At 36.3% G+C, this 27658-nt stretch overlaps 1 protein-coding gene across 24 annotated transcripts in view; it reads left to right on the top strand.

Moving 5' to 3' along the window:
* The window catches only part of CADPS2 (calcium dependent secretion activator 2), a 294985-nt gene that overhangs the window by 115299 nt on the left and 152028 nt on the right, over positions 1-27658 (top strand). For 18 of the 24 annotated variants that reach the window (XM_042018158.1, XM_042018156.1, XM_042018147.1 and 15 more), the window contains exons 4-6: positions 6434-6514; positions 8065-8301; positions 12467-12588. In XM_042018158.1, coding sequence (XP_041874092.1) covers positions 6434-6514; positions 8065-8301; positions 12467-12588 — 440 coding nt within the window. Of the gene's footprint in view, positions 1-6409; positions 6515-8064; positions 8302-12466; positions 12589-27658 lie in introns of all 24 variants that reach the window. The other 6 variants (XM_042018140.1, XM_042018137.1, XM_042018148.1 and 3 more) reach the window with 1 other exon arrangement.

Here is a 27658-nt window from a genome sequence, read left to right as displayed (position 1 = left end):
AAAAGCCTGTGAGGCCTGATGGTGCATTGGGAGAACTTGTCTGAACACCTAATAAGGGTTTTGGACTTGTGCAGCTTTTGTAAGTCTACTTGCTGCAGACAAATTGAAAGTAGAAATGTTTTCGGTGGTTGCTGGGTTTTTCTTTTGACATAGAATTTGCTGAAAACATGTCTACTGCATTCCACAAGAGAAGTAATTTCAAAAGTAGGTGCCTTTTCTTCCTCTTTATTTTAACTGTTAAGATTTTCTGTCTCTGACATCATTTCTCTTGCATTTCACTTGATTTTGTGTTGCACATACTCTAAAACATATTTCTACCTTTATTTGCCAAAACTAGTGATTTTTGGGGGGTTTTGTATGTTGACTGGGAAAAGGAATGAGTTGGGAAGAGCAGGATTTGAGAAATGAGTTTTTTAAATTTGTGGTTTGCAGAGTTCTGTGGGAAATCCACAGGATTTCACAGTCACAGTCTGGGTCATCTGTCAGCATAGCCATTTGTGTGATACATGATAGGGGCTTTACAGCATGCAGAGAATATGAGAGAGTTTTAAAATATCATTTTATTGATCTCTTTTATGAATCTCAATTAATCCTCTGTATAATCTTTAGACAAGGAAGAGAAATACCTTAAAACTAAAGCTAAATGGCACAGCCTTCTCTGAAATAGAGGAGTGATGACATTTCCTTTACTTTTACAGCTGTGTCTTTCTTGCTGTGAAACAGGAGGCAGGAGATTTATCAAAAGGTCCAGCAGTAGCTTAAGAAAGCTCCACACATCCTGCCCTTTAATTAAATCTGGTTTTTACCTTCTCTGTGAAGTGGAAGCAATTTACTTCTATGGCAGTTTTGTCCTTCAGAAGGAAAGTCCTGTTGAATTCATGTCCAAAAATGATTGTAGTTGAAGACTGGGTTTGGCAGCTCTGTTTTTGGCCTGACTTGAAATTTGTTGATCCTTCCAGTGTCCCGTATTTAGTTACTAGTCTTGGTTCACAAACTTGGGAAACTTTGGGAATCTCCACAGGCTGTTTGTGTTCAGTGCACAGTGGCTCCTTACTGCAGACACCTTTAATCTCTTCCCAGTCTGTTCCTTTCAAGCAACTCTCTCTGTCTAAAGATAAGCACAGGAACACATCCTGCGGGCCTGAGAAGTGCCAGGTCTGTCTAAAGCAAAACTCTTTTTTTTTGAGTCAGAGATAAGAGGAGCAAGGACAATTATCTGAAACCTGCCAGTATTTGCATCTACTACACCCATTACCTGCCTGCTGCTTATTTGATTGATGACCAAAATTGAGCACTAGGACTTCTCTGTCCTCTTCCAGCCTTGCTCCTGGATGCCATTAGTTGCTTCCAGAAAACCATTTTTTCACTATTGTATTATCTCGACAATTTAGTTCCAAGTCCTTTAATCTGTTTGGTTTATGTTGAAAGTTTTTGCCTTGGCTGTGTGGCAGTAGTCAGGGATGGACCCTGCCGGTTACCTCAGAAGGGCATCTGCAAACCTTTCAGCTCAGCAGGGCTCAGACTTGGTTCTGTGTGGCAAAAGGTAGCTACAAAAGAAAAACAAGCATTGCTGTCACACAGAGTGAAAAAAGACTTTGGATTCCATGTTGCAGAAAGAAGAGCAAGTACTTAGGTATGTGTACCATCATTTTAGTCGTTAAATGTAGAGAAATTTATAATGCTATGGGCATATATATGTTTTTTCATGTTCATGTTACTGAGAATTAGAAAGCTGCAGGGAAGCTAACACAGCATTAATAAAATAGTCATGTGGAGGAACTATCAGTTTGAGCATTGTGAATGTAAAGAAAAAAAACTTGCAGCAGTTCTATGTTCATCTGTATACAAGCTGGTCTCATTTCTTGGGCATAGGGTGTCTGACTTAGTTTGTTCGTAGAGTAATGTAGATGTGTGCCAGGGGCTTTAGTGCAGCACCTCCTGGCAGCATTGGTACCTTTGTTGCCTTGAGTTGCACGTTAACCAGATTTTTTCCAGTATACAATTTTTCTTTTGGACCAAAATACATTGCTACATTACAGCCTTGTAAATAATTTAAAACAAAAAAAAAAAAACTTCAGTAGGAATCACAAAGTATGCCACCATTTTCCAACCTGTTGAAATACAGAAACGTTCATTTTTTCAGATGTATTTCTGTTCTGTGTTGTTCAGGCATCACAGTTTGTCAAGCAAGATAGCATGATGTTTCTGAATTGGAATTTTTAACTCTGATAAGTTTACAGTCTTTCTTAAATGAGCAGATAATCTGAGGAGCATTGACTTCATGCAGATTCAAGACAGGGCAGCACAACCTGAAGATGTGTCTGAATGCAGAGTGAGATTTAGGCTCTGGTAGTGGCTGCTTGTAGCTTGACTACTGCAAAGGTGATTTTTCAAAGGTTCATAATGTGACCAGAGTTGAGCTGATTTTCACAGTTGGGGTCCTGCTAAATTTCAGATCCTTACTTCAAAGCAAGGTATTCCTTGAACTCCGTGACAAGAGGGTCACTACTTTTCCTATTATGGGTAAAGCAGGGTATTGTCTATTGTCTACCCTGGTCTCTTCAGAAGCAAGGGAGTGTTTTGGCTGAAATCATTAAAGCAGAAATTTGGAGTAGAAAACTTCAGTCTGTCTTTCAGAAGTGGACACTTATATAAGCAACTGAAATTTTCTTAATAAAAATTGTTGGGCAACTTGCATTTTGAGGATGTTCCCACTCCATCTCCAAAGATGATTGCCCCTTTCAGAGTGACAAAAAATAAAAGTGACTTCAAGCATTAAGGAGTAAAAACATTTTTAAATTAATAGCTTGATGTCTGATGGTGGTAGGTTTATTTTAGAAAGCTGTTTTAATGTAACACCATTGGGGGAAAAAAGAGACGATGATCTGTCACTTTAAAAAAATATATAAAGTAACTTTTTATTCACCCAAGTCTAGTCACTCATAAGTACTGATTCTTCTGAAGAAGCTTTAAAAGCCATAATCATCTTTGCAGAAAGAAAAACTGTCTTACTCATGCTTTTGCTCAGCTGGGAATCTGAATTAACTAGCCCTCAAAAGAGGAGTCCATGACTGTGCCTAGGTTTTACAAGTTGCCATTGCCATATGTGTGGCATTTAGGGGAAACATTGATTTGTTTGGTCAGGAATTCTAATGTATCTGATGTACTGAAAACAGGTCTCTGGTGTCTGTAGAGTGTTCTGTAGTGAGGTCCCCTGCTGCTAAAATACAAACTGGTTATGTGAGGTTTAAGTGGCATGGGAAGCATCTCTAGTGTTGGTGCCATCACTGAATAGCTATGCAATTACTATTGCAGCAAGCTGAAAAGCTTTTTGTTAGATGAAATTTCAATGTACCCTCTTTTTCAATAATCTCTAAGGCTGTAACTTTTAAAAAACATTACTTCATATTTAAGAGTGGGAAGCATTATGTGTGATGCCCATGTAAATGTGAATTATTCTTGAAAGAAAAAGCAAATGAAACCTTTTTTACAAAGCCTCTATTTTAAATCCTTTCAAATTAGTGGTTTCTTTTAACCAAATTTCAATTGCAATACTGAGAAGAATCTGAGTAGCTGTTCTGCACTGTTACGTTTATGTTAATTTCTATGCAGTGTCATATGCTTTTCTAGTTTTTATTTAACAGTTTGAAAATTACTTTAATGGTTGTCATAACTCGATATCCACAGATGTCTTGGGTATGGATTTGATCCACAAATAAGGAATTGAGGAAAAGAGTACACTTGATGTTAATGATTGTCACTTCTCCCCACTCACATTATGGGTTCTATAAAGTGTCTCCCTATGTAAAAAAGTGGACACAGCTCAAAAATTCCAAGTACCGGTTGTATTTTCAGAATTTTCTCAATCCTTCTGCTGTTTTCACTTCATATTCAGTAGAAAAATAAACTATGATTGAGTACACATTCATAATCACTAAGTGCATTGCTTGCAAAGTTGTTTTTTCATGTTTTTTTTGAGTTTGGAATAAAAACAGGTAGAATGACCTCTCACAGAATGGGATATCAAGGTTACGGTTTTTCTGATTATTACTTCATTTTGTGTACTGCAAAAACAATAATATTGGCAGCTTTATTTCTTACTGAGACAGATGTGAATGACCTACCAGTCATTATTGCCTTGGCTCTTTTCTCTAAGTAAAGCAACTTTGCTTTTCACCTCCTCAGCTTCTTCCCATACTTTACAAAACATCATTACGAACAAACAGCAAACCCATTAGAATGTGTAAGTATTTCAGGAAGAAGACTGAAGTTTTAAAATAAGTAAGTAGGGAAATCACATTTTTAAGTACTCAAGTACAAAGATTTGATGGAAAGCAATGCAGAGTTAAGGAAAAAATAGTAAGATTTGCAAAACTAGGTTACATATTCATTAACTTAAATGGTCATATTTTTTAAATGGAAAAATAGCTAAATATCAGTCTTTAAGTAAAATCTGTTACTTCTTCAAATGAGTTAATGATGGAGGCAGTCATTTAAGTTGTGCCTTGACACAGGAAAAGGTTATAGCTTTGTTCTGTTCTCCCACACCCTCCTTCTTGCAGAAATCAAAATTCAGTAATTGAAATTACCTTCAAGCAGATATTTTTCAAGCAATTACCTGTCATGGGATATATTATTAAAATAATTTTGACCTTCTCTTAGCCAAAAAAAGAAAAACAACATTTTTTTTCATATTTGACAGGCTTTCATACTGAGTAAACAAAACTAATTACAAAAGTATGTGGTTATAGTACAAAGGAAAATAGAAATATTCTTGGTGACAAGTTCAGTATTATTCTTTTAAGAATACTGAAGAATACAAGCCTGGGAATTTATTTGGAATACTGTAATTGTGTTCTGAAAACCTAAAACATTTGCTTTCCTGAAGAACAGTCTTGCCATTTATGCTCACAGTCAAGTCGGGAGCAGATTTATTGGCAGGCTTAGTAGGAGAACCCTTCCAGCCTGGAACATGATCCATCTTCTACTCTCTGGTATAAAGTTGAGCTTCTTTTGTTCTCTTTCTTTCTGGTAGCCTGGATCAGTTCCTGCAAGGATCTTGTAAGATGCCAGATTGCACAGGTGGCAGATTCCACGTTCTGTTACCACTTCTGTACTAGCATTGAAACACTTTTCATCCTGTTGCTAAATGTGGTCAGATTTGCATTAAGCATATTGCTCTAATTGGCCTGTAAGCACTGGATAATGCATTTTTAATTGTTCTGGGGTTTTTTTTTTAATTGGAATGGCTAATTTTCATGAGTGCTTTGGCTTAAGAGGTATCGGATTTAACTGAAGAGCATTGTAAAGGAGGTGGTGTTATGTATTTGGCCCAATGCACTAACTAGCAGTCTCAGTGAAAAAACACTGAAAAATCCTTAGTTTAATGCAATGAATTATTTGTCAAATTAGCTGTGTGTTCATTAGCTGAAGATCTCATTTAATTAAAGAACCAGTTTTTGCCAGTTTGCACCCCTAATCATTTTAAGATTTATTTTAGTCAAGAGTGATTCAGGTGTCCTTAAACCTTAGCTATACACTAAATGCACTAGAGTCGTTTCAACATGTCACATCATGTCTGTGTTTAGCCCTAGGGACAGAGAGCCCTCCATAGCAACTCTGTCTTTGTCCTTCTTTGGCAATTATTCAGGTAGGATGGCAAGGTGTGACTGATCTTTTCCAGATGTATCACTCTTTTTTCTTCTTAACCAGCTGTGGAGGTCCATGCACGGAGGTGAAGTCCCACCTCACCCCCCCTCCCCTCCACTGCCCTTAAAAAGTAAACAAGTGAAAAATGAGTTGGGGAATCTCATTTCTCTTGAGACCCAGCTGTTCCGTTGAGGTGAAGAGATGTGTCCTTCCCGTTTACCTCCCTGACAGAAGTTAGACATTTAGTCCTGACTTCTGTAGGTATGAAAATATTGGAAGGTCAAAAATTGGATTTGCTCTGATGTGAGCAGTTTGGCAATACTGGGAGAAAAGAACTTTGCAAGTGAAATAATACCATTCTTAGAAGGCACAGTCACACAGTTTTCTTTCCCTATACCTATATATGCCTATACAGGAACTCAGGGCACCAAAGAGTAAATTTCCTTGCAAACATTTTCTAAGCCAGTCTGTCATTCCAGTTTTCTGCTTCATGAAGAAATTATTTTAGCTGCTATTTTTATAGAGAAATAATACCTCGTCTATGTAGCCTGAGCATTATGACTGCAAGGGAGCACTGGTTACCCTTCAGAAACCCTGAGTGCTGTGACTAACTGGTGGCCATTATATTTCTTTCATCTTGATAAGCCTCAAAGCTGTATATTTGCTTAGTGTTTCACTGATTTTAGGATGAAAATTCATTTCTCTTGTTTTTTAGCTACATTGCTTGCTATAAAGTTAAAATATAGTGCGTTTCTCACAGTTGGATTTTTGTTCTCTATCCAAGTTGGATAATGGAGATGAGCAAGCAGCCCAGATAAGACGTGAACTAGATGGACGACTACAACTGGCAGAACAAATGGCAAGGGTATGTGTTTGCTTTCTTGTACCAAAAACATATCTTCATCTGAGATTGAGTGGGTTGATCCATAATATGTGTTTCCTGTTTCTGATTCTAAAATTAAGCAGAAGATTGTTTGAGAACAGTCTGGCAGGTTCTTTCTGCTCTGAAGAATGTCTGTCAACTGGGGCAGGGAGAAAGCAAAACCTGGTTTTGAAAAGTCATATGCTGTGTGATCCTACATTTCCGTCAACAGCAAGTCCAATTTTCCTCATTTTTCACATTGGATGGAAAAAGCATCTTAACAAGAGAAAAGATCTTTTAACAACACAACAACAGTCTGTTTTATTTGTCTTCTGTGTCGGCATGTTATTATTTGAACGAACCTCACAGGATATAGTTGGTACAGTTTGAAAAACACTAAGGGTTTGGGGTTTTTTGCTAGGCAACCTTGAACCTTGGCCTGCATTTTTTAGTCTCTAACTATAAATTGTTTTTATTTGTAGGGTTATTTTTAATATGTAATTTACTGGCTCTGTCATGCTGTGATGAGCCAGTCCACACAACTTGCTGCAGGAATTTTTGGTCACAGACAGCTTGCTTGGTCTTTATTACTGAAACAAAATCAACTGTAAAGGATATAAAACATCTTATGATAGGCCTTATAACACATAATGATAAAAATTGTCTGGTTTAGGAGCAAGGTGCCTGTCTTTGCAGACAATACATTGGGAGTGGTGTTTGTTTCTCATTTATATGTAAAACATATATTTTAGCATAATTTGCATTTTTGTTTAATCTTGAATGACACTCTCCCAAGCATCCAGTATTCAATATTTGGAGAAACTGTGCATAAAATTGACTCTGTATGTGTTCATATATGCACTATACGTCTACATATGGTTTTTTTTTGTGTTTATTGTTACAAACACAATATTTAAATAATATTGTCTAGCTTCTACAGAGGAAAAAAATTGATATTTATGCTATCTCTAATGTTTAAGAGAGAGATTACTATTTAAAATAAACCAGTGCATAGTAATTAAACATTACTTTCAAAAGGAATGACCCATTTTTAAAAATAAAGCTAAACAATGATAGCAATTTCTTGTCATGATTGTAGTTTATTAGCTTCATACTAGAAGCATGACTTTTTTTTGGTAACATGGGAAATAGAAGAAGTAACAAAACTATTAGTGGACAGGTCATTTTATAAATGTCAATTTATAAAATATTGAAGGTAGCATTAAAGGTATATTATTAGTTACTATGCTTAAAACACCTGTAATTGGAAATAGGTAATGTGTGGATCTTCAACTTGGGTTTATGGTTAAATGATTCAGGGAGGTGTGCAAGGTTCCATTTGTACTTTATTTCTTCTTTTCAAAATTAACTGCATTTATGGGTCAGGATTAGCCTTTCCATTACTGTTTTGAAGACATAAAAATAGATAGACACTGAAATTATGACTTATCTATGTTTATTGTCCCTTAACCGAAACCAAGTCGGTAAATTAACATGATGTATAATGTGGGAAGTTTTTTTTCCTCCCTAACTTTTAAAATATATTTTCCAAGGAAAGAAAATTCCCAAAATTTGTAGCAAGGGAAATGGAGAACATGTACATAGAAGAGTTGCGGTCTTCGGTGAATTTGCTGATGGCAAATTTGGAAAGTCTGCCAGTGTCTAAAGGTGGGCCAGAATTCAAACTGCAGAAGCTAAAGCGATCACAGAATTCTGCATTCTTGGACATAGGAGATGAAAATGAAGTTCAGCTGTCAAAGTCTGATGTGGTTCTCTCCTTCACGTTAGAGGTAATCACAGATTTCACTTGTTGATGGTTTAAATTGATAGAATATCTGCCTTGATATTTTTTTGTTATTAGTCCTTTCTTGGTAATTTTAAAATGTTATGGTAAAGAAGTAAATTATGCTTTGTATCTTTGATAATTAGGATTTAGAATACAGCTGTACAGCGCATTTTCCTCTTGCAGCAGTAGTTGCATTTGGGCCAACACAGCAGTGTGGGAAGTTGAATCCCCCACACAAATGTAACTTTAAATGAATTCCAGTTCATTATATAGCTAAGTATAATTTTAAATGTAATAATGAAACACTGTTGTTATCAGGAATGCATTTATAGAATTTTATAAACAAATAACATTTTCTCACTGGAAGCATTTAGAGAAAACACAGTGATTTTTCTTTACTGATGATCATAGCAGTTTTTTATAAATTTCTGCATTTTCCTCCAGAAGCTATCTTGTGTTTCTGGGATTATGCAGGAAGTCTGGCCTGCAGGGATGCAGTCCTAATCCATACAGAGGTCAACTGACTTCATGAGGAAGCCAAAAATACATTTGGTTTTAAACAATTCTGATGACAATACAGAATCATAGAATGGTTTGGGTTGGAAGGGACCTTAAAGATCATCTGGTTCCAGCCCCCCTGCCATGGGCACCTTCCACTAGACATGATTGGTTAAAGCCCCATCCAGCCTTGCCTTGAAGACTTCCAGCATCATAACTCAGGTCCAGTTCTACAAATGTGGATACCAAGAAATGCTTATTTCTCTTTCAATAATAATAGAATCAAAACATTATCACAGTGTGCATTGTGTATTTGTTGGTCAGAAGGTGCCACACTTGTGTAATGCACTTGAAGTGGCTTTAGCTTATTTAAGACAGCAGATAATGTTACACAATAAATACCTCAGTTGTTCAAGAGTTTAAAATAAATAAAAATTGCATATCTTTTGAACATTTTTTTTTTCTGAAGTGAAACGAGCATCAGGTTTTTTATGTGTTGAAAAGTCAGATAATTTTTTCTCATGTCATCATTAAAGATGTATAATTAAAAACATCAAATATGGACAATGAAAAAGTTTCAATTCTTTGTCTAACAGAGAAATCCTACTATATGCAATTTTAATATTGCTAACTAATTATGTAAAAGCCCAACATCAGCTTTCAAAGAGTAGTAAGATCCATCATTCTGTATGCCAAAAAGTATTAGTTCATCAAGCATGTAAAACTGGAGTGCAGGCCTTAGCATTGAAGTACATGAGATGATTTATAACTCCTGTGCTGAATCCTGTGTCATGTCTGCCTCAAGGGGAATACCAAGCTTGGAATGGCCCATAAATAGCATTTACAAGAGGAGTTCTGAAGAATCTAAAAAGTACCTTAAAAATTTTGGCAATAATATTTCTGGTCTTCAAGAGAGTGTGCTTGGTGATAGGTGTAAGAGGAAGAAAAGGCTTCTCTGTCCCTCTAGAGAGAACTATTACACACTAGAAATGATGTGATATTTAGAGGAAAAGCACAGTAAAAGTTTGAAACAATCATGAAAAGAGAAATTATGGGAGATACAATTTCTGGTAAATTCATAGCAGTTTTGCTTTGTTTATAGCCCCTCTGCTCTTCCACCAGAAATGCAAACTATTAGGTCAGGTGAACTAAGTTTTTTTTTTCTTTTTCGCCATCAGCAATGAAGAGATTTACTGCAAGATAAGTAATCTACAGTTCATCCTGTGCAAGGCAAGAATTAAAGTATTACTCTACATGTGATAGTTCTTAGTAGGGCAGATTTTCATTTTAAACATGGTAGTAACCACATAAGGTGACTCTCTTGTCAAACAGTACGTTCATATTTTGCTCTTGGGAAGCAAAATCTCAGAAGATGTAAGGGCAAAAGGAAACAGGAGAATTGATATTAATGAAGACTGAGATATGGAAGATGTGGTCTTTTTCTATGCAAATGGCCAACTAAGAAATGCTGTTGCATTTCCTTGAAGACAGAGTACTTCCTTTTTTGAAAATATGAGGTCAAATGTACACAATTTCACATTTTTTGAATAACACGTAAACATATACGTCACATCTTGTGTGGGGACTCAGTTGTAGGGTAACCACCAAAATCCCCATTTAGGGCTGCTGAACTGGCACATGAATGAATAGGAAATCTACATCATGTAGGACAGAGTGGAAGAACCCCAAAATTTCTAGATGGAGGTAAAGTGGCCAGAGTTCTTGCTGTCACTGCACGTTATTATTATAAACAGTGAAACTTGCTAGTAATATTAAGTGTTCTAGTGGGAGTGAACCTTGCTGACTAAGGTCAGAGACATCCCTGAGCATCACTGCAAGCAGCAGCCACTGTTTTTATAAGTTAGATGTTTCCTTAAATATCCTGTTTGTAGCAATCTAGAAAAAAATCAAAACCATAGTAGTAGGAGAAGACTTATTCATACTCTTCAGCTGTTAGACAGTTTCAAAAATAGACAAGCATTTAAGAAGCTGTTTATCAGCTAATGAGCTAGTACTTCCACTAGTGACAGTTTCTTTGGAAAGAATGAAATGCAACTTTTTTCCATTGCTGGAATCCAGAATTGCTACCAAAGAAAAATGTACTGTGCAATTAAGTTAGAAACTCCGGAAAAGCAGTATCAACATAAAAATGAATAAACAATAAGTCAGTATTCAGCAAGGTCATACATTTTGTATGTGGAAAGACCATGTAGGTGGTATTACCTAGAAGGATCTTTAGTGTTGTCTCTCAGCGATCTAACTACTTGAATTCCTGGACAACAATAGATGGAAAAGAGGGATAACTTGATCATTCTCCTTGAAATGCTGTTATTATTTATAAAGCATAATAGGCGGTGTTGATAATTTATGGGTAATATAAAAATGGTATAAATGATCAGTGGCTGTCATCTCACTGTAATATTTACAAACCAGCAATTTTGCAAAACATACAACTATTACTGAGGTTCTAGAAGTTTTAAAGTACAAAGGATTTTACAGCTGGGGGTGAAGTCTGGTTAAATTTACTTGAATTGGAGCAAAGTGGCACATGTGCAAAGAAGTTTAATAGCAACATATTTTAGTAGTTGCTTGCTGACCTAAGAAACCAATAGCCTCTAATGAGACCAAAAGTAGTCATTACTTCTGGCACTTTTAAACAAATTAAACAAATATTGGTTTACATGTAAGGTTCAGTTGAGGACAGCATCTCTTTCTGATGGAGTACATTTTTCCCAGTTTCTTTGCATGGGCCCAAATGGACCTGGCAAGAAAAGCAGCTTTTCCAAAGAAAGCAGGGGAACCTGACTGTCTTCTCAAGTCTTCTAAATTAGAAACATCTGAAATGCAAAAATTCCAGTAAGTTCACACTGTGACAAGATTTATAAAAGGCAGAGAGCATTTAAGGTAGAGCTGCATTTGGCTTTTCTGAGCTAATGCAGAGTAGTCTAGAGGAGGTGAAAATCTATTGGATCTGCCAAGCTCGTAATTTCCCCAGTGAGGAAAACTTTCAGGGCACAGCTGGTAGCGGTGACTTTTTCTTTTTCTCTTCTCCCCCTTCCCCATACGCATACTGAACCTGACTGCAAGTACTGCACTGGGAGAAGGAAAAGATGTGCATAGTGAGGTCAAAAAATTACAGGAGCTGATACCAGTGCTCTGACCTGCCTCTTGCTCAGCACAACAAAAAATCCCTTCTGAGGTTCAAGGGTTGCAACCTCCAGGGACACAGCACCATAATTTGCCTTTCTAGATATGGTCAGTGTACTTACTTGTTTACATTCAGACTTAGTAACCTATTTCTTCTATAAATATTCACTTAGATAACTGATTAAAATATACGTTTTCTCATGTATAAAGATTTAGAATTATATTCAGACATTAGCCTCAAATTCTACTATTGGCATTTAAATTATGATTGGAGTGAGTTTTTGGTCACTGTCCAAGTGAAAACAAAGCAAAAATTTCAATTCCTTCCATATGTTGTTGAAAGTGGAAAAAGAAGATAAATTCAAAACTCTCCTCTGTCTGTTAAGATTTGAGTGAGTGCACTTTGGGACTTTGGGGATTTTTCCTTTTCTTTTCTATTTTTTTACCTTCATGGAACTTAGTACTGCAGTAACTGTGCTGTGTGATTTTTTCTGAAGGATAAACTATTTGCTTCTTTTCCTCAGATTGTTATAATGGAGGTACAAGGTTTAAAATCAGTCGCTCCCAATCGGATTGTCTACTGCACCATGGAAGTGGAAGGGGGCGAGAAGCTTCAGACGGACCAAGCAGAAGCTTCCAGGCCACAGTAAGCCACTCTGCTCTTGCTGCATCAGTATCTCTTTTCTGTCATGGGAGAACTTGTCTGATTTTCCTTACAATTTTTGCAATTAGCTTAGTGCTAGGTTGTGTGAATTTTTTCCTAAGTAGTTATCTTGAATTCTCTCTGAACACTTAAAATACAAATAATAGTTATTTAGGGTAAAGTAAGTACAAAGTGTGGATGCTGTCCAAATGAAAGCCATTGAATGTATGGGTGAGGAAAAGAACTAGAGACTGCATTCTCCAAAAATACAAACCTCTTGATAGATGTTAGCCTGAGGTGATTTTATGTATTCTAGGTTAATGTGCAGGTGGCCTTGTGGAGTGCAACTTGTACAACCTGAGGGAAATCAATACTCAGTAATCAGTCTTGACAAAGCTTGATCACCTGCTGAGCCTATTTCATTTTAAATTATAGGATCCACTTCTTTCAATTAATTTTTGATGGGGCGGTTAGCAAACTGACTTGGAGGGGGATAACATCATGCCGTCTGTAGTTGAACCAGTTAGTGTAGCCGAGAGTAAGAAATTAAATTGGTTGATTTGTTTGACCTACACGCTGTCTTCAGACACTTTTCACTCTGTTAAAATGTCATTTGGAATCTTTTGTAGATAACTTTCCAGACAGAATGTTGGGGTTTTACTGGCACCACAGTGTGCCTTGTGAAAGACAATTTGAAAGTTACTGTTGTTACAATATGTCATAAAATATCTTCTATGGAATTGGTATGGTAGTTTCTCTTCCATTTGGACCACAAAGACTGAATTTTTTTAGGCAAAATTAGAAGCACAATTTTATCTGTCTCTTCTATGGTTGGGAGTAGAAGGAGATATAGTTTGGTGGACTTCCTTCTAGCTGCAGCAAATTTCCTTGGCAAGTAAGCCAGGAGCATATTCCAACAGCTTTGCAGAACACTTAAGTATGTGGGACAAGATGTGAAATTCATTTGTCATGGTCCCTGGCTGTGTTCCTTCTCCAGGGTATGGGAATGCTTATTCCCATTTCCATGTACTACGTGAGGGCCTTCTAAAAGGAACGACAATGCAAAAGACACCCAGATTTACACATTGAAGCAAGGTCGTAAATGGGTATTCAACATCATCTGCTTATTTTTTGACCTTGTGGGATGTTTTCTGGTGGCTCAGGGTCCCCTGAGACCCACAAGGCTTATTCATGGAGGGCACATCTCCAAACTGTCTTTTGTCTTCAAACCTGGAGTTGCTCTCATATTGTTCCCTGCAACATGTGCCTACAGCCTTTGCCTGCTGACACAGCCAAGGTTTTTGTTTCTTCTGATGGTGTATTGCTCTTTTTCCTCACCCTTGAACTTGTTAGGGTCTGTTTTAAACACTTGGTTAACCTCTGATATCACTGGTGTGAGTATTTAAATTACCTAGAATGCACAAGTTTTTGAATTTTGGTCATGTTTATCTTCCTTTCAGAGAACAGTCTGTGGATGTTAAGGGTTTTGTTTTCCCTAGCTATTTCCAGATATGGTGAACAAAACATGAGAGGGATGGTTCACAATCAGTTCATGGCTTGCTTACTTATTTCATACTGCAGGTTAAGGTAAAGGCTGTAGAATCAATCAGAAGTGTATAGATGCATCAAGTAAAAGTTACAGATTAATTGATTTTCCTACTTGTAAAAGTAGAAGCTTTGGGAAAGGGAAGTTCCAGGAAAGATGGAGTCAATACAAGAACAACTGAAATGTTTGTAGAAAAAGGTGTAATGTTGGGACCTGCTCCAAGCTTGTAAACTGAGTTCATGAACTTCAGGCTCAAAAGGTATGAGTTGATTGAATATGAAAGACAGATTATGGGATATTCCATCTAAGTGATGTTGTACAAACTTATATGGATTTGTTTGGAAAAAATTATGCATCTTTAGAAGGTGGATTTTTGAGAGGTGCCCTGAACTGTACTCTGGAGGCGCAGGAATGGGAGTTACTGGTGCTGTTGACCTGCTGTCCTGTAAAACAGTGTAACTTAAAGGGGCAAGGATTTTAGTGCTCTGAAAAGTATCTAGTTCTTGTGCTCCTCTGAGTTGTGCTGTTTTCCATTTCTGGCAAGAGTGATTATGAGACATTGGCATGCAGTATGATTATGAGCATTTAGAGACACAGCTCTTGAGCACAGATAGAGATATCGTTTGAGGCAATGGGGAGGATATTAAATTAGACAAGCATGAAATTAGCAAATTATGAGCAAACAGTAAGAAGATGAAGAAAGCTGCCTATGGAATGGGACATGCTTTCTTCCATAGTTTAGTTTTTCTGTTAGAGGCAAACCAGGTTTTCTTGGCAGTAGCGATATTGCTTTTATTGATTGGTGGCAGAGGCAACTAAGTGGGCTTAGCAGAGTTTAATCAGAAATTAAGCTGGTGGAAGAGCGCTGGCGGGCAAGCACAGCCAGACCATCTCTTTTCTGATACAGAAAAAACAGCTGTCAGATGCCCGGGGCTACTGCCTGCCTGCTTTGCCTGCTGCTGGAGCTGTCTTCTTACTTGTATAATTTTTAGTGCTCTCTTTCTGATACGAAGGAAAAGTATCAGTGAGGCTGGAGGAGATCATAACTTCAGATTTTATGTAGGATGTGCAGCTAGAAAAGGGTACCAAAGCTCACATACTAAGCATAGAATGAGACAGTGATGAAAAGTGAATGATTACCACCAGCCTGCTGTGGGAGACTGCTGTCAGGAGCTCCAAATCATGTGCTTGTCACACACATTTTTCTGTAGTCAGTTTATCATTTTGAACTGGTAGCTACATTTGTGAAAAAAAGCAGTATAAAGAATTATTTATGCCTATTTTTTTCATCTGTGAAACATCAGTGTATGCAGTGCAATGCTAGTACTCAGAAAATTCAAAAGCTTTGACAGGGGAAAGGAGAAAATGAGATACTCAGATGAATGTTTCAAAATGCCACTGCAAGCCAGTGCGATCTTAGAGGAGAGATTAATGGAAACATGAGCCAAGTGAACACTTAATTCACAATTTAACCACTATTCCAAAATGCTGAATATTTTCTCAGTTATTTTTATAAATGTATGGAAGTATTCCTCTAAATCCCTGAGTGCCACCATAAGAGTAATAAGAAAATTAGAAGCAATATTCTTTCTTAAAGGGAAGATGCCTGATTCAAGTCCCTGGAAGGAGAGCACAGTTTTGATCAGTAATAAATATTTTCTGGTTTGTTAATGCATTTAACCCCTGCTTTCTCTCTTGTTGAATAATAACTTTGTGAGTTTATGTTTAAGTGCTTCATTCTCTTCTTTAGCAAGCTAAATGAAGTACTGCTTATATGTATCTTACTGAGTAACTAATGATCATTCTAAAATGCAAATGCTATAGAATAATGCAGTTTTACTGAGCTTATGTCTTGGACAGTTTTACAAACAGATGAGTTACACAGCTTCACACGCAAACCCTATAAATTTTTTATAACTGCCTGAAGTATTTCTCCATTCCTTCCAACTGTTTCCTGCCTTTTAGCCATGCTGACAATCCCTCCAACATAGCCTGTGACCTTTTCTACCAGAGATCAGTAAGCAGAGCCCTCAGAGGGCCCTTTTAGTTGTGTGAAGCTTTTCATAACTTTGTTGCCGTGATGCCACAGGGGGCCATCTGCAAAAATCCAGTGCTAATTTCATTTTTCAAACGTTACTGAAGTGGCCATGTTTTTAGTCTTCTGAAGCCTAGCATCCACAATTTTTTCTTACTGATTTTTATTCATTCTGAATATTAAATAATGTGATTTCTTGAAAGTGTCATGTTTTAGGCATGAATAATCATGCCTAAAAATAAAAAATGGGAACATGCTGTCATTTAGTACTACACATGACATTCTCTTGTGACATACAATAGGAAAAGATCATATCTTGATGCTGAGAAAACTTTTAATAGAGACAGGATATTCTTCATGTGAACAAAACAAATAAGATGATCATATTTTACTGCCAGTGGTTGCAGAATCCTGTTAAAAGGGTTATTATATGTTAGAAGTATGTGAAGAATGTATGATTAAATGTGACTAGAGGAGGCAGGGAACCTGGGTCAGTGCTGCACAAATGGAGTAAGTGCTGCTCACATTATTTTTATGCCATATTCTACCATCATTAATTCCATAAAGTATTTGAAGTATGAGAACTTGTAGATACATTAAGTGAGGCTTGCATAGCAAAACTTCCATAGAGCAGTTTTTAAAAAAAGGAAAAAAAGGGCCTAATTTCTACAATTTAAAACTTTCATAAATGACATGTTCGCCCATGAAAAAAATAGTAGTTTTTTAATAGGATGTTTTAAGGATGTGGTCTAAGACAGCATTTCTGAAGGGAGAAAGTATGATAACATTTATAATATGACAGTCACGTTCCAAACATCAGAAAGTTTTCTTTCTTCATCTTCATCATAGTTCCTGCAACTGTCTAATCTTTTATTTTTGATTAAGGGAAACAAGGGGATAGTAACACTTAAAGCTGTCACCTAACTTGTGGTTGACAACACAGATGTATAGTGTGTAAGGAAAGCACACCTAATCTTCTTTTCCCATGTGCTGCTGCTCTCTGTCCGATAGATCTGCATAAATGAAGTTTGTTTCATTCAGTAATGCTTTAAATATACTGCTGGTTTTCTGAAGTCATTCCTCATATTGCTTTCCTGTGTAGGAATTCATGTTCTTGCTTTTGCACAAGGGAAAAGGTAGAATGAAAAAGTTGTACCTGCCTCATATTGCTTTGATTCTTAAATAGAAAATGAGAGAATATACACACAGGAAGAAAGGAGGGACAGAAACACAAGTTTTGGCTGATCAGAGAGGCAATAATCAAACTCATCTGTTTCTGGCAAGCTGACTAACTCTCCTTACATTTTGGGGTTTTTTTCTGTTCTTTGTCTGGGTGCCTTTTTTATTGAAATGAATATATTTACACATGGGAATTTTTATATGGGGATAATGAGACTGTATTTTCATGGTGCCTGATTTAACTGTGCTGAGCTTGCTGTTCATATGCTTCTTATTGTATCTTCTGAGGATAAATTCTCTTTAGGATTTAGCTTCTTGATCAGGGTCTTTTACTTTCACCTGTTCTTTTAACTGTTACCTTTGAAAGATTTTTGCTTGAAGCTAGGTGTAGCAAAATCTGGTGTTGATCTCACAGAGGATAACAAAGTAGTTCTTCCTACTTTTGGCATACAGAGTTATTTTCTTTAAGACATAAATACATTTTAGACAACATGTACAAAAACAAGGTTATATGTTAGAGATCCTCTGTGTATTTTTATGAGGATCATTTCACAGGCTAAAGCTTGAAAGACATAATTATGTTGATGTACACAATGCTGAAAACTTGGTCAAGATGAGCATGATCCTTTAATACTATTTTGGAATTTTAGGGCGACAAGTGGGTATCATGACAGGAAACTAAGTGTGTCTGCTTTCATAAACAAGGCTTGACTGAGTTGTGTTATCATTTTCTCTGAGATTCATCTTTATTTCTCTAAAGGATAAATTCCATCATGGTGTTCATCTCGTCATATGTCAGTATGTGTTTCTTTTTGGAGCAATTCACAAAATAGGGTGGAAGAAACTATCTTTCAAAAAATTGGGTGCTGTGATTAAATACCATATATGTTGATTATCCAGCTGTTAAGAGGCAAAAAAAGAAATTAACAGTAGGAAATGATCTGATGTTTCCTTGGTTCTGCAAAGAAAATGATGGAGAAGAAAAAGAATATGCATTTATCCCAGCCTATGTTCTGGATTAATGATGGAAGAGTTTCACAGAAGAAATACGAATTCAGCTGAAAATACACTTGATAGTTTTATTCACTTGGTGCCTTGGTGCTATGTTCTGTCATTGATTACTATTTTATATTGTCTAAGAAATTTTTCATCTCTTATTGCAGAGAAATACGAATTTCATACCGAGTCTTAATATTAAAAGACATTTGAAACTCCACTGGATAATAACCTGAGCAACCTAACTTTAACTGTTCTTGCTCTGCACAGGGTTTGAACTAGATGACCTCCAGAGGTTCCTTTCAGCCTAAATTTTATGGTGATTCTATGATTAGCTCCCAAAATATTCTAAGTCTAAGGGACTTGTGAAAGCCACTACTGTTAGAAGGGAATATTCAGTTTTCAGATAAAGAAGCGTAGCATGGAAGAAATTGGGATGAAAGGAGATAATTAAGGCTGGTTGTATTCCCTGCTCTATTTGGATAGTTAACAATGAACATAATCCTTATGTCACCAAGGCATATGTTAAGGTATAAAATATATATATACCCTATATAATACATATATAGAGAGTATTAACCCTCCTCATCTAGTGGCACCACTGTAAAGAATAGCTGCGTATCTGTCTTCTTTTAAAATGTAGTATTACATTACATGTCTCCTGCAAGACTGAAACCAGTTTTATTTCACAGTGCATTTTGGAAGTCTTTGGGTTTGAAGATGCATGTCCCACCCATGCCTTTCACTATAACGATCAGAGCTTGGAGGAAGACTGGTTACACACTGCTTAATGCACAAGTTGTATCTGTTTCCATGCTCATTCCCACCTGATCCACAACAAATGCAATATCTTGCAGACAGATACAACACTGTGCTAAAGCATATACAGATGTGTGATCCAGCTTAAAACTGGAAGCCATTTGGCTATGAATAACATGGTGGAGCCAAAGCTAATTAAATCTTGCTTATAAGCAAAACAGTTTTGATCAGGCTAAGCCTTATTCTAATATAGCTACCTGGCCTCTGGCTGGGTCAAGCTGAAGGCAAAGGCAGCCTGTAAAGTATCTTCTAGAGGGATGTGGTCTGTCTGTCAAATAAAAGGTGGGGTTGAGAAGCATTACCTCAAATTTTACCTCCAGTCTCCTCCTGGAATATTTTGGTAGAGTGAATTTGAAATTTGTGTTTCAGAGTGGTTTGCACCTGTCTTATCTTTGAGAGGCTTAATTATTATTTGTGGGCAATAGTTGGCATGAGAAAATTCCTTTGGATTCTTCTTAAATTTTGATATGACCTAAATGCCCTATTTTGCATTTTAAAAGTACCCTATTCTTTTATCTTGGTTTGAAGAGACCTTTCAAAGATTTGCTTATTATATGTCTTGTAAGCAATATGACACAGGTACATTCAAAGTAATTGCTAAAAATTTTACTAGATACAGTGTTTGAATTGGAACAAATTTTACAGCCTAATTTAATTTAGGTTTGTTTTTTGGATAAAGATAAATCTTGAAAAAAAGGATTTGAAAGAAAGAAGTTTCTGCTTTTGAGTCCTGTTCAGGCTAAGGATACTTTATACATCCCAAGTGCTCATGACATTCAGAAAGCTGTTTTTCACCCCACTATGGGCACTCTTCTTTGCTGTCACTTTGTTAGCATGTTCATTGATTCTCAGAAGTGTCAAGAGGTCCAGTACTTTCAGAATACAGAATAATCCACTGAACAGATGAAGAAAATATATTTAGAGATCCTGAAATTTCTTCATAACTACACATCATTTAGGGTGTGAGTCTGCAGGTTAGTGTGCCTATTTGAAAGCAATACCAGCAGGTTGAGAGTAGGAGGACAGCAAAAACAAAGGCAGGGTAGTGTGGAAAGCTGATAAGAGCAGTAGGACTCAGAGCAGTAAAAGGAGTTTCAGAATAAAACACACCTACTGGTTGTATGCCGGCCATAATACTGATGTTTTCTGATTTGATTCCTGGCTCTTCCCTGATAGACCCTGAGGGCTCAGATAGGTCAGTGGTTTGTGATTAATTTTCCCCCATCTTTAGACTGACATGACAGCATATACCTGCTTATTCAAAGTACAATGAGTTTATCAATGTTTGTACAAGGTTTTTGAAGGTTTAAAGTGCCACAGAAATACAAAGTAACATGAAGAAATAGGGGTTACAACTTTTAACAGTGTTGTGATGGATCATAATTATCTTTTTCAAGGAAAAAGTGAAATAAATATGCATATAGAAATTTCGAGAGCATAAATGACCATGTCTTGCCTTTGTGTCCATCACCAGTCTCTAGGTGGGTTTGAACCTTGGAGGTAATGCCTCTCATGAATTGTTCACTTAATATGTATCAGTGGTTGCCATCACCTGGTTGTGTGTCAGTCTAGATACATACCCGTGAAAATTTTCACCCTGGCTTGTCTTGGTTGCCTGTATTGAAAGTGAGATGTGAAAGCAAGACTAATAATTTATTCATACTGTTTTATGTTTGTAATGACATTACTTGTCATAATAGCATTCTGTACTGTTAGAGTGCACTTTTCTCCTTTTCAGTGTAGGAAGCCTAAATGAGTGTTTTTACTTAGTTGCTTATTACGCACTGAACCCCTCTTCTGGTTTGCCTTTCTGGTTTCTATGAGATACCTTTTTGTTTTAAAGGAAAACTGCTCAGAGTTTTGTTGTGGTTTTTTTACAAGTAATTTTTTTCATGTATTAATAATTTTTTATGCTTAAAAATAAATACATGGTTGTCTGTAGATCATTGTTACCTCTGAGATAAATAGTAATTTTGAGCATGTATTAATAATTTTCATGTATTAATAATTTTTCATGTATTAATAATTTTTTATGCTTAAAAATAAATACATGGTTGTCTGTAGATCATTGTTACCTCTGAGATAAATAGTAATTTTGAGCTCTGTTAATTCCTTTATTTAAAACAGTTGTTATTTTACCAAAAGCAAATCCTGAAAAAATGTGCATATTATCAGATTATTCTTTTTTTCCTGTCATATTAGTCTAGTTGTATAAAGGAGCTTTACAATATAGCATATCGATCAAAACACTGTATCCTTGCTGTTGCCGAAGTAAGGATACAATTTGGAGCTTTCTGTTCCTTGAGAAAAAAGTTCCAAGAAGGGATTCCTGTTGTTCTGTAACAGTCACCCTAAAACCCCTTAATTTTGCTGCTGAATCCACAGAAAAAGAAAAAATTACCCAAACCTTTTTTTTTTTTTTTTGAGTGACTATGCTAGATAGTGACTCAACAATGAGTTCAGAAATTACATGGTGGTCTGCTTAGTGTGTGCAGCTACAGGTGCTGAACACAAATTTCCTGTAAGGGAAGTGCTGAAGAGATGGTTTGTTAGTCTACATTTCAAACCATTAGTGTGTCGGCTCTGAAGTTCCCATATAGACAGAAATAAATGATAAATGGTAAAACACAATAGTGTAGACTTGGCTTAGGTGGACTCAAAGGTGACCTTTAAAGGTCATTGCATGACTTTTCCATGCATATACCAAGACTTACCTTTTTTCTGTACTTTCCCTTCCTCCTGTCACTCATCTCTGTAGAAAAAATTATTTTTCTCCTATCTATATTTTGTAGCTTTAGGAATGTTTTGATGGGAATCTCAGGGACCATTGTCATGCTCTTTCAATAGCTGACAGCCCATTAGATAGTAGCTAAATAGGGAAAGTATTTATGCAAAGTATCAGTGTTTCTTTGATAGGGATTGTGAAACAATGCATTTGTAATTCTCAAGATTTGCACATAAAATGGTGGAATCACAGTAACACAGGGAAGAAGAGAGTCAAGAAAGATTAGCTGAGATCAGTGATGAAAGGCCAAGACACAAAACCAACCTCATGGTTCAGTTTGCCTGAGCATGGGACTTGTCTGTGCTTCTACTGTGAAAGGATGTTATGATTTGTTTAGAACTTCCTTTATGCTTTGCTTTTCAGTTGCAGTTTAATGTGCTTGCTCTGAGCAAGGAAATTATGCTCTTCGTTCTTCCATTAAAATAAATGAGTAATTCTAAAATAGAGAAATAAAAAAATATTTCCCAAGGAAAACATTTACAATGCAAATCCCATTATAAGCATTATAGAAATGTACAAGCATACAAGCTCTTTCCCTTGTGGTTCTAAACTTTAATTCCAGATCTCACTGATGTACTGGAGAATGCACACATAAATAAATTAATATATATATATATGTATAAATAGTGGTTGTAATGTTGCATATAAGGAGTAATCTCTACCCTATCAAATCCTTAGTGTTGCATAATAAACTTCTGTTGCATGTGCAGTAACTTGCAACATCCCTTTTCAAAGGAAGAAGCTGCAATGTTCATATTATTTGGTACAGTGGTCAAAAGAAAAAATAAACATGCTTTTGGGTTGTATGAGATGTCTGTTAGAGTTAAATCTATGTTTTCTAGTGTAGCATCCTGGTGTCAATCATTAACAAATGGCTGGGTATTTTTGTGCTCCTAAGAGAAAATGAAATGTTTATGATACTTTTCCAAGTATCATTGGGGAAGAACTAGTAGCAATTAGCACCAACTAATACTCTCTTCAGGAGTCTCAGTAAAACCACCATAATCAAATAAGTATGGATTTAACTCTATTTTTGTTTGGCTGAGTGGAGCCTCCTCGTCAAATTATAGATTTATTGTCAGATTGGTGTGGGGTGACTTGCACTGCTGGTACAGCACCTGGCTCGTGGTCTCACATTTTCTCTCTCTCTGTATCCGTGCAGTTGGATGTAGTGATATGCAACACTTCATGAATTCCACATTCACACAATCCTTCACTAATAACAGAAGGTTTGTCAGACACGGGTTTGAAGTATTTTAATGCATCAGTGTAGTTGGATGTGTCAGGAGGTGCTGAACCTCCTCTGTCCTTTAGTTTCCTGGCCTTTCATCTCACAACTTGCATTGTGAGTATGGTTTCTACTCTGAGGGTTATAAAATACCTGGTTTTGTACAGTTAAAGTTTGTTTCTAAACAAAGTAGAAACAGCAGAGTTGGTATCTTGAAATAGTTGAAACACAAAGATATTGCAGAGACCTCAACATTGTATTTCCAGTCCATCTCCAAGATGTGCAAAGATGAAGTGCTGGTAAATCTCTTACTCCTGTGGAGCAGTAAGATGCCTAACAAACTGGCTTGGGTGAGTCTTCCTGCTCATTCCAGCTCATGTCCACATCCCTGTTTGGATAGCAAATAAGAAAACTCTTCCAGAAGGCCTCTTAAGATAGTTTAATTAATAGTTAAGAAACACGTTGCAGTTATGAAGAAGACTTAAGAATCAAACCCAGAAAGATGGCACCAAGGAAACCAATACACTCTGGTAGTGGTTTCAAAAATGAGGTTTCCTTATTGCTGAGGACAAAAAATGGTGTAAAAATTCTGTAGAGTTAATATTTTATCAGAAATAAAGTATTCCAATAATAAGGGCTAAAATAAAAGTCTGGATCTTCACTTAGAATAATAAATTTTATTACATTCGCTCCCATGATCTCATTAAAAAAGTTTTGACTAACAGATACCATAAGTTAAATGAAACCCGAGAGAAATTTGCTGCTGTTTCCAGTGTATGAAATGTGTTCCAAACTGAAGTAGAAAAATAAATTCACTTAGAGGGGTTTCTGTGACACAATGATAAATCTTTAGCTGAAATAAACATTCACCTTCTTCCTGGAAGTAGGTACTTTTGCAGTGAAGGGAAATAAACTTTGGCAATAGATTTTATTGCTAATTACTGTATCAGCCCACATACCTCTGACAGCAGCAGAGAAATACGGTGAAAAGACTGTGGCTTGTGGTTAAAGATGAACAAACATCAAATCACTGCAGTTTCTATAGTAAAGAGAATGAGTAGGTAAAAGCAGAAAAATTATGTAAACAAAGGAAAATTATATGGCAAAATGAGAGCCTGAAGAGGCAAAATTAGGGGTTTTTTTCAGACTTAAATTTGGTAGCTTTAGAGGTGTCCATTATGCTACATGGGCTGCCGTTGACAGTGCTGTGAGGACACTGCAGCAGTTAGTGCTGAAGTTATTGTTACTTTTTCTAGCAAGATTTAAAAAAACAAACAAACAAACAACCATGCTATAATGGTAGTTATTTAGCCTAATATAAATATTGCATGGATCCATACTTGTTTTGTCTAAAATTTTGCACTTCCCGTCTGGACACTTTCAGCACCAAAATTTTTCACATTAACAAAAGTCGTTGGACCAATACTCAAAAATCAATGGCTCCTCCAAAGGTGTGGAGGTGATTTATTTTTTGTTTCCATTGCTTGCATACGTTTGATAGTTAAAACATATGCTATTACAAATATGAAGCATTGCATTTTTCTTTGTAGTTAAGTTTTACTAAAAATACACTGTTTGTAAATAACAATTTCAGAAGATAGATGAATTAGTTTGCTTGTTCTTCCTTCTCATCCTTCCTTCCATCCTTCCTTCAGGAGCTCCATAACAAAGCAAGCTTTAAATAAATTATCTGCAATATACTTTGACTCAATATCAAAATGGCACAAAGGAATTGCGTCTCTTTTCACAGAAAACCAGGTTTCGACCTACAGGTTCACCTGCATGAAAAGTAAAAGTCAGCTGTAAGATTTATTTTCATGCAGAAAATATTTCAGTTATTGATGTTGAAAGTTAAAATATAAAGAAGAGCAACTTTTCTTTATTTGGCATTCATGTTCTGGAGACCACATTGTCGATTCCTATTTAATACAGAAAGTAGTTTGATTAAACAATTTAAAAGTTTTTGTCTTACGAACTAATGTGAACAATCTTTTGTATATTGGTTGACTTCAATGTCTGTGGTTCAGAAACAAAAACATTTCTGGGAAGTACTGTATTTTCTGTAGAAAAAATATCAGATTGCAACTCCAAACTTAAAAGAAAAACATCAATTTGTCTGACCTATACCTAGCAGCTTAGCTGCTAAATTTAAAGGAGTTGTTCTGCTAAAATATACACTCCAGAGAGATTAAGCAAATGTGAGAACCAGAAATATTAATGCTTTAATCGGTGTCAAAAAATGCATTTGACAGACTACAAATGTGTTTTGGAAGAAAAATAATTAAATTTTTGAGAAAAAAAGTGGATGTAATTGTACTAGCACATAAAATCTATAAGTTGAAAAAGAAATTGCAGTAATGGTGATCAAGATTCGCATCATGATAATTATGGTATTGATTCCATGAATTACTAGGTAATTAAAATCCACCATTAAACTCACCAGCTCTTTGAACAGGTATATAGATCTAGAATAAATACCCAAAAGTATGGAAAAAATTGATGGAGTTTTACAGTGGAAATAAGAAGTGATTCAGTAAAATCTTATTTATTGGATAGGAAGGCTATATTTACAATCTTGTCATTATAGGTAAGATTGATCTAATTTAATTACGCAGTTCTTAGTCACAGATGATGATGGGACAATACCTTATTCAAAGTTATTGTTTGCATGTACATTGTAATAAATTTTAAATTGATCTGTATGCTGAAAATCTGATGTCATTTTTTATCCTCTCAAATACAGAAGCTGAAAGTGTGATATCCATTTAAATGGAATTTGGTTGAAATGAAATATTATTCATAAACAGGAAGAATAAATAAATCATTGATTTGTTGACTGGAGTCGTACTAGGTGTCATAAAAGAAATATCCAGGGGAGAAAATAAAGTTGAAATCTGTCAGATCTTGAGCACCTATATAATTTCAGAACAGTAAAGAGTATTTCAAAATAGGCTGGCTTGTGTACACCTGCACGCTTTACTCGTTCTATCCCTTATTTTGGGTCGTCCTTAATAAATGCTGAGTTCCTGGTATCTTGTTACATTCATGGCACAACCTTTACAGATCAGAATTTTATTTCTAACAGAACTGAAGTTTATTAGGAGGTGATGACAGTGCAAACTACAGCCAGAAAGGCCATTCTTATTGTTACACCTTATTTCATACCGACAAAATGAAAAATTCAAATTGCAAATTGTTATTAGCATGAACATTCATATGGGTTAGACTACAGGTGGGAGTTTTGATTAGGCTGTCATTTCTGACTTCTGCTTCAGTTGTTGCCTGATGTATTAATAGTATGCATGATACCATTATGTGCTTTTAAATGTACAGCATGTAGATGAACTCAATCTATCTAGATAAACTCAATTTGTCTGGATTATTGGTCTCTTATGTTCTTTCTTGGAAGGAGCAAACTAAAATGAACATGATACCACTATTTTGGCTGCTGGTTTCAAATGGTATGAATTGATACCTCTGCAACAACACAAAGCCTCAAAGAAACAGGACTTGTGTTCCAGTAATACACAAGGAACAAAAAGATGAGCTGTGTGTACTTTGCTGTTACATTGGCAGACAGGAACATCAGATGGCCACAATTAAGTGTGATAGTAAAGGATAGAATCTTGGATTTGCCTTTTCTAACAGAACATGATTTCTCATGAACTCTTTCATGAGGAATGATAGTAAAACCTAAAGTCCATAAAATCTGTGATCATCTGCTCTTCCAGATAAGTCACTTTCAAATAAATGTCCCTAAGAGGCTATGAGAGTCAGCTGAAGTCCTAATCATCCAGGAGCATGCAGATCAGTGCATGGAATATTTCTACCATAAACATTAAGCTTTAAGAATTGATTCAGACCATTCTTGTTCAGCCCAGGATTTTCACTTACTGCTGCAGATGAAACAGGGGATGGGAGAAAGATGTCAGTCAAGGCTGATAATCAGATTCAATGTTAAAGGTGATTCCTAGTACTACGTGAGTGCCAACAGATCCAACAGATGGATGACCCCATGTTACTCCCATTCTCATCAGTATCTCACTGTGCATCTAAATTGAAAAAGGAGCAAATTCTTCCAGGCTCCCTGGGCAAGGCTCATGTGTGCCCCATCCCTGCCTGCTGTGTCCTGCAGAGATGGAGTCTGGGTCTCCAAAGAAAGCTGCACCACATTCCAGGAAGTTCTTTGAACCTGATGCTAGGGTGCTCAAACCCCAGCAAATGTTGAAGCACACACCTACTGCTCAGCTTGCAGAAGCTGAGTTGCTGCAAGTGATGTTCACTTCATTGGACAGGCTGGGTCTCTTCCCTTCAGTCAGCGAGACCACTTATTTCTCTTCTCTTTTGTATGAACTGATGCTGGCACTAGACCTTTGTAAGAGGGTTTGGGTTTGTTTTGTTATTTTAATGGGAGTTTCTCTTGGCTTTTTTGTGTGGTCCTGTCCATTATGGCATGCACAGTTTAATGCTTCTGGAAGCTCAGGG

This window comes from Corvus kubaryi, unplaced genomic scaffold (genome assembly GCF_017639235.1).
Source record: "Corvus kubaryi isolate FWS band 111438036 unplaced genomic scaffold, C.kubaryi_AGA036_p1.0 137, whole genome shotgun sequence".
NCBI classification, from domain to species: Eukaryota; Metazoa; Chordata; class Aves; order Passeriformes; family Corvidae; genus Corvus; species Corvus kubaryi.
Note: the sequence above shows the minus strand (reverse complement) of the source record. Positions and strands in the feature narration are given on the sequence as shown.